We start from the raw sequence: 7,850 nt of genomic DNA, 5'->3' as shown, positions 1-7,850 counted from the left end.
TGCTCCTCCCCAGTGCTCCTCCCCAATGCTCCTCCCCAGTGCTCCTCCCCAGTGCTCCTCCCCAATGCTCCTCCCCAGTGCTCCTCCCCAGTGCTGCTTCCCAATGTTCTCCCCAATGCTCTTCCCCAGTGCTCCTCCTCTTCTTAGTGCTCCTCCCCAGTGCTGCTTTTGGACACCGTAAGGCTGCAGTGAAGAACAGAGAGGCCTGTGAGCAAGAGCCTCTCTTCCCGCTCTGGGGTTCTCTGATTATGCACACATCCCCATGAAGTGGGACAGGCTAGGGCAAAGGCAGAGTCTGACCTGGGTCAGCACTCCCTAGAGTTTATTGAGCATCCTCTGCCTGCCAGGACCATCCTGGGCTCATGAAGGGGATGGTGGAGAAGTGCTTGCCACTGGGAACAGAGCCAGTGCAGTCTGGCTCAGCTCTGTATGTAAACACGGTCGGAACTTCAGTGGTGACATTTGCCCGGCTTCCCCGAGTACAGGCCTTACCCTCAAAGGGTCTTTTCAGGAGGAGTTCTGTAGAAGGGGCTAGATCGCCCCTTGGTGTCTACAGGTGACGCTAGTTGGAGGGTGCGGCAGAATATGCCTCGGCCCGTAAGCCTCCTGCTAGAGCTTTTGGATTCTTAGAGGCAGTGAGCCTCAGGTCCACTTGTGTCCTGACCCCGGCTTCTATGAGCCTTTCTGACTCCCTTTTCATCTTAGGTCAGCAATGGCTCAAGCCTGGAGGCTGAGCACATCACAAACCTGCTGGTGTTTGGCTTTCTCCAAAACTCCAAGTATAATTTCAATCAAGAACTGGAGGCACTAAGTCAGGAACTGCCCGTGCAAGTTTACCTGGATGCGGACTTTGAGGATGAGCTGCAGACTGATGGTAGCCGAGCCAGCCGCTCCTTCTACCATGGAAGAATACAGCCAGGTAGGCCCGGCCTTGTTCCCCTCTGTTATGAATATGGTGCCAGTTAGGGCCTTGGCAAGTGAGGGCCACAGACGCGAGACAGATACACCATGCAGACAGAACTTGAGTGTGGAGTTTATGAGAAAAAGGTACAGGGGAGGGAAGAGAGAGACAAAAGAAGAGGCCTGCTTGCCTCTTCAAAAGACCTGTGGGAAGAGAGTGGGTGTAGGCGGGGCTTGTCTCTTAAAGGGACCTTTGCATCTGCATGCAGTCAGGGACCTGCTTGCTATGGGCAGAGGGGTGAGGTGTGACACACTGTGCCAGGTTCCCAAGGGGCAGGACCAAGGTGGGCCTCGATTCTAGCATTCCTCCCTTCTTTTTTTATTAAAGGGTGTGGAGTTAGGCATGGCAGGTTAAGGGAATGAGGGCATCAAGTTGTCGAGCCTGCTTCCTGCTGACCTGGGGGATGTCACCTGAGAAAGCTGGGGTGTTGCCACGGCCTGGGGTAGCTGGTTGTTTCACTGCTGTTCCGACCCTGTGGAACTCTCTGGTGCCTCTTAGACCTGGCAAGACGTTGGCAGAGCAGAGGACAAGATTAAGTTTAGGGGGAAAAAATTTTTTTTCCTTAGGTCCTGGTGATTGAAAGTGAGAATGTCAGGACCAGGGAAAGGGGGGGAGGCTTGGACACTTAGGCCTGGTAGCTGAAGGAGGGGTGCATCTGACCTGCTCAACGTGCATCCTCCAAGTTGACTCCCTGGAGCTTACAGGAATTCTTTGAGTTTGTGAAAACATAAGTTTAGGCACGTTAGCATTTCACTGCTTATAATCTGTACTGAAATTTACATTGTATAAGTGGTATATATTTATGCCAGAAATGATGGTGACAGGTGTGTTTTTTGCATAATGAAAAGCACCTTTTAAGTCTATAGTTAGAAAACGACCAAAGGGCTCTGATGATAGTGGTATAGTGTGGTGTTTAGTACTCTTGTCAGAGCTGTAGTAATAGCTCATTAGAACTTTATTGATTAATGTTAAGACTATGACCAGTAGCACAATGAGAGAGAAATCTGATAACTTGCATTTGTACACCTTAAAACACTTTCTTATGCTGGGCAGTGGTGGCGCACACCTTTAATCCTAGCACGCGGGAGGCAGAGACAGGCAGACGAATTTCTCTAAGTTCAAAGACAGCCTGGTCTACAAGAGCTAGTTCCAGGACAGCTAGGACTGTTACACAGAGAAACCCTGTCTTAAAAAACCAAAACAGCCAAACCAAAAGCACCAAACCAAAACAAACCACTTTCTTATACCCTGAAGCACTTGTAGACCCTCACATCTTAAGCTCTCATGTCTTTTTATAAATAAACCTTAAAGCCCCTGTTCTTTCCCCAGCATTATGACATCACCTAAAATCTGTTTTGTGAGTTTGTCCCTTTTAAACTGGCAAACATACCAGACATCAAACTGCATCAGAGTTCTTGAGAGGGATAAAATTTTACCTGAGTTAATGCTTTAAAAAAAAATGACAGAGACTTGATTGGTACCTGACAGCCGTTCCCCATGGGCCTTCATAGTTGTTGAGGGCAGGGGCTTCAGGGCATCATCTGTCTTAGAGCTGGCAGCACGGCCCTGCCAGGCTCCAGAAGGTCCTGTGGGTTAGGAGTTTGTAGGAAGACCAGCTTACCTTGCCCTGGCAATGAGGCAGTCAATTCCAGTGTCCATCATCCACGGTCTGCAGAGGTCTTTGCAGCAGTTGAGGTGAAGGCAGGTTTGCTCAGTGGCTAATGCTTTCACGTGTGAAGCAAATTTCAGCTGGAGGGTCTTCTCTGCCCATCCATCTTCTTTGGAGAAAATGGCGGGGGGTGGAAGAAATGGGGGTTGCACTAGCAGCCAACCTGTCTCTCTGTTTTTAATTAAAATTTAAATGCCATATTTCCAAGTTCTCTGATCGAGGGCTGTCTGTTGGGTATATCTGAGTTATAACTACAGTATAGGATCTGCCTGGAGAGCTGGATCCAAGCTGAGAGGTTGTGGAGTGATGTTTTATCCAGAGTCCTCCAGCTTGACTGTAACTGGTTTTAACTTAACAGGTCAGATTTAGACTTGCGAAGGACAAAGAAAGAAAAAAAAAATGTAATAGAATACACACATGTATACAAACACAGAGTTAAAGCTAGCTTATACTCACATAAATGTTTTTTTGTTTTTAGTATTTTGATTTTTTGAGACAGGGTTTCTCTATGTAGCTTTGAAGCCTGTCCTAGAACTACCTCTGTAGACCAGGCTGGCCTTGAACTCAGAGATTCGTCTGCCTCTGCCTCCTGAGTGCTGGGATTAAAGGCGCACGCCACTACTGCCCGACTCACATAAAGTTAAATCAAAAGTCACATGTATACTGAGCAAGAGAGTTAGCAGGCAGCAGGTGTGTAGGTGGGGTCCCTGTGTCAAATGAACACCTCAACAGGCCCTGTCAAGGTGTACCATCACACAAACACACCACATAGTCATTGTAACAGGAAATTAAGGACAGAGATGTAAGTAAAAGATAAGACCAGACAAGGCGTAAAGGCAGCTGGCGACAGGTCATGTAACTGCTCTCCTGGGGTGGAGGGGATGTGGGGCAGGCCGTTGCAGGCACCACATAAGTCTGTGGCTCCTCCCTGTCCCAGTTGCCACCCACCCTGGGTGGCACAGGGGTGACTGGCCACATGGCTATCCTTAGTAAAGATGGCAATTAAGATATCAGACCTGCCCTTAGCCAAGATGGCACCTGCCCATGAGTTGTAACCCCTCCCCCTTCCCTGCAAGCGGGACTTGTCTCTTAAGGGGACCTTTGTACCTGTGTACAGTCAGGGTACGGCTTGCAATGCGCAAAGGGGTGACTGCACTGTGCCAGGTTCCCAAGGGGCAGGGCCAAGGTGTGCCTGGATTCTAATCCCTTCACCCCACTTCTAAGCTTTACTGATCTCCACAAAGGTTACAGGAGGCTTTGGGGCTCAGCCTTAAACCCTGCATTGTCAGGTTCTTGTATGTGTGCATGTCATGTGACTCGTCTTGTGATCTGTGCTTGATTGTGCCCACTCAGGTCCAAAACTCATTACCCCCTGTTTTGGGACTAATTAGAAAGTTTCTCCTTCTGAGAAGGAGTTCTCTTCAGGTATGGACCCGAGACTCCTCTCTGGATCAACAATGGGACCTGTTTTTTTACTATAGGTCCCTAGCTGTTACAGCGCAGCCAAAGACTGGAAGGTGGAGGAGATTTTGTAACCCAGAGGTGCCACTATTTCAGTTTGTGGAATTTCAAAGTCATTCCTCCTGCCATTCAGATCTGGGAGGTCTGGGACATCGCTAGTCTGATCCCGGCCTCCAAGCGACTCTAACACAGCCGCACAAGACCTTGTGTGGACTAGCTGAACTCTCAGTCCAGCAAAAACTCCTGCCTTTATGGTCATTTTTGCATCCTTTATGAAACAACAACAACATATGTGATAGATGACCTTAAAGACCGGAGCACTGAGGTATTCTGGCCCTCATTTCCAGATAAGGAAACCGAGGCACAGCAGACTAAGCAGCCTCAGATTAAACTGCCCGGGCTTCAGGAGCGGGACTGAGCCAAGCTGTCGCCCCCTGCTGAACCCATATCCCTTGGGCCACATCTAGACTTTGTCCTTCCCTGACCTCAGCCCTGGGCTCTGCTCTACCAGTGTGTTCCTGGGCTGGAGACTGCTGGGTGATTTGGGTTTTTTTGTTTTTTAATTCGTGTCTGTCTGGGTGTGGGGGTGTGTACATGCCCTAGCATACAGGTAGAGTCAGAGTTGGCTCATTCCTTCCACCGTGTGTGTCCCGGGGTTCGAACTCAGGTTGTCAGGCTTGGCAGCAAGTGCCTCTGGGCCAAGTCACTGACCCTCAGTTGATTTTTAATCCTGGTTGGAATCACTGCTCTGTGACCTCCCAGGACCTCCAAGCCCTAGACTGGGCTTTCCCACCCTGCAGGCCAGGGGCTGGAGATGTAAGTCAGAGGTAGAGAATGCCTAACCTTTCGAAGGCTCTGGCTTTGTCACTGGCAAGCAAGCAGTCAAGCAAACAAAAGATAGCCAACCTCTCACGCTACACTTGGTACCTGTTGCTAAGCCCAGCTTCCCTGATCTTAGGCACAGAGGCTGTGCTGCCCTTGAGTGTTGTGAGGAGACTGGTGGCTGGTTTAGCCTCTCCCTCCCCTGCCTTCATTAATTTTTTGAGACAGGGTCTCACTGTGGTACCCTGGCCAGCCTGAAACTTGTGTGAGTCCTTCCCCTGCTTCTTTCTAGCTCAGCCCACGCCTTCCGATGTCAAAGCCTGGCTGAGCCCTAAGGGTGTCAGTGCCCTTGGTCTCACCGAGGCTTTGGAGAAGTCTGATTGGACTTGGAAGAGAGGCAGAATAGGAGCTTCACAAGTGAGTGAGCAGGAGGAATAGTGACATTAAATCACAGGGAACCGTGCCTTAAGCCGAAGTGAGTGAGCCCTGGAAAGGCCGTGGGAGAGCTGTGTGCTGGTCATTTGATGAGCATCGGCTGAGCAAGGGCCAGGCGCGTGCTGAGTGCTAAAGCGATTGAGTCCCCTGAGGACCCAGCTTACTGTAGTCAGTTCCTGGTTCTGAGATACAGGGTGAGCCTGCATTGTGAGCGTCAGCTGGGCAGCTGGCTGAGAGGGAGCATGTCCCTTTCGGGATAAATAAGAAGCCAGTGGGGTTCAAACAAACACTCCAGTGATATTTACTGAGTACTTTTTAAGAGCTACTTACAAGTTTGTCATTCATTCATTCATTTACTCATGAACTTGCTTACTGGGCACCAACCATTCGCCACTCACGCATTGTTCTTAGTGTTGGGTATCAGACAGTAAACCAAAAGATTTTAAGATTACCTTTTCAGGACCTGGAGAGGTGACTTGTGATTAGGAGCACTTGTTACGGGCTGGGGAGACGGCTCAGAGGTTAAGAGCACTGGTTACTCTTTCAAGGGTCCTAAGTTCAATTCCCAGAAACCACATGGTGGCTCACAACCATCTGTAATGGGATCTGGCGCCCTCTTCCACCATCATGCAGGTATACATGCAGGCAGAACACTGTATGCATAATAAATAAATATCAATAAATAAAGCACTTGTTACTCTTGCAGAGGACCCAGGTTCAGTTCCTTCCTGCACATGGTGCCTCACAACTCTAGTTCCAGAGGACCCAATGCCCTCATCTGTAAACAGAGACCGCTTATTCATTTCTTGGCCACTGAGACTCATACAGAAACTATATTAATTACAACACTGTTTGGCCTATTAGCTCAGGCTTCTTACTAACTCTTATGTCTTAAATTAACCTGTTAATAATCAATGTGTTACCATGAGGCTATGGCCTACTGGTAAGGTTCCAGTGTCTGTCTCCTTCAGCAGCTACGTGGCGTCTCTCTGACTCCGCCTACTCTCTCTATTCACCTCTGTTTGGATTTCCTGCCTGGCTTTATTCTGCTAAGCCCTTGGCTGAAACAGCTTCTTTATTAACCAATGGTAATTAAAACATATTCACAGCATCCAGAGGGGCATCCCACATCACTCGTCTAACCTCCATGGATACCAGGCATATAAGTGGTACACAGACATACATTCAGGCAAAACCCTCATACACAAATAAATTAATCTGAACAGAATTGTAGTTTTTCAGAAGCTTATATATAAGCAGTTGTGTCAGATGACAAAACTAGAAAGAAGTACATAGTGAAAAAGGGAGCAGCCTGGGCAGAGACTGCACAGTAGGACTGGGCAGTGGAGAGGCAGGGCAGCATCAGGGCAGTCCCAGTTGACAGTGTGTGGGCGTTTACACGAGAGGACTGGGAAACGACATGCCTGTTCTCTGAGGAGGTCTGGAGGATGCTTGGTCTCTGGGCAGCGTGCAGCAGAGTCGGGGCTCAGACACCGCTAACTACAGAGCCCCTTCCCTAGTGCCAGGCTGGTCCCAGGTTCATCTCTGGTCCCCACTAGGGCACATGTGGAGGTAAGAAGTAGCATGAAGCTGTTGACAGGACCATTACTGAGTCTTGTTTGTGTTTGCTGCCTGAATGTTCAGATTCTGAAAGTCAGGAGTCAGCCATTCAGAACATTGCCCGACGTCTTGCCCAGGTCGGCGATGAGATGGACCACAGAATCCAGCCCACACTGGTGAGGCAGCTGGCAGAGCAGTTCATGAACACCAGCCTGTCAGAGGAGGTACGTGTGTGAGCCTGGCCTCCAGCTCTTCTGGGGCACTGTCAGAGGAGGTACGTGTGTGAGCCTGGCCTCCAGCTCTTCTGGGGCACTGGGGAGTGCAGGACACCTGTACAGAGCCAGTCTCTGAGGAAGTGAGTCCTGCCCCTGACTGCCACCAGCATGGTCTCTAAGGATCAGTCAGTTTAGATTTAGAAGCTCATCCGTCAGAGTCCAGAACTTAGGGGGAAGCCTCCAGAAAGAAGGTCAAGGTGCCCGGTCCCTACTCGGTCTTCGCTTTGGAGAGTCAGATGAAGACGCCTGTGGAGACCTTGATGTCGTTTTCCCCAGGGTGGCAGTGCAGCCTGCTCCTCTGCTTGGCTCTGTGGTTCTGATTAGCACACAGAAACGGACAAGATTTCTACTCTTGCTCAGTACTGTGAACGACCCAAAGCTGGATCCTCGGCACTGTCCTTTCCAAAGAAGAGAGAGAATACCAAACCCCGGGACTGAAATACCCGCCTCTGGAAGGGATAGAAGAGGGAACTTCTGTTCCAGCTGAAATCATGGGTGCCCTCCCCGTCTGTGTTTGTTGTGCCTCTAGGCAGCCTGTCTTTGTGATGGCACTCCCTCTACTGCCCTCACTCTCCGGCGGCTGTCACCCAACATAGACACATCTGTGAACAGCCTTGGGACTCCAAGCGTAGACTTTGAATGTGAGCCACAGAACTTGAAGATCTCT

General features: G+C 49.7%; 1 protein-coding gene across 2 annotated transcripts in view; it reads left to right on the top strand.

Annotated features, from left to right (window-relative positions):
- Bid (BH3 interacting domain death agonist) overlaps positions 1-7,850 on the top strand; it is a 26,416-nt gene that overhangs the window by 16,230 nt on the left and 2,336 nt on the right. For both annotated transcript variants that reach the window (XM_005365150.3, XM_026788118.1), the window contains exons 3-4: positions 706-919; positions 6,993-7,132. In XM_005365150.3, the coding sequence (XP_005365207.1) occupies positions 706-919; positions 6,993-7,132 (354 nt within the window). The remainder of the gene's footprint in view (positions 1-705; positions 920-6,992; positions 7,133-7,850) is intronic.

The sequence above is a fragment of the Microtus ochrogaster genome, unplaced genomic scaffold, assembly GCF_000317375.1.
Source record: "Microtus ochrogaster isolate Prairie Vole_2 unplaced genomic scaffold, MicOch1.0 UNK1, whole genome shotgun sequence".
Classification (NCBI taxonomy): domain Eukaryota; kingdom Metazoa; phylum Chordata; class Mammalia; order Rodentia; family Cricetidae; genus Microtus; species Microtus ochrogaster.
The sequence above is the reverse complement of the archived record's forward strand: the minus strand, read 5'-3'. Positions and strand labels throughout refer to the sequence as shown.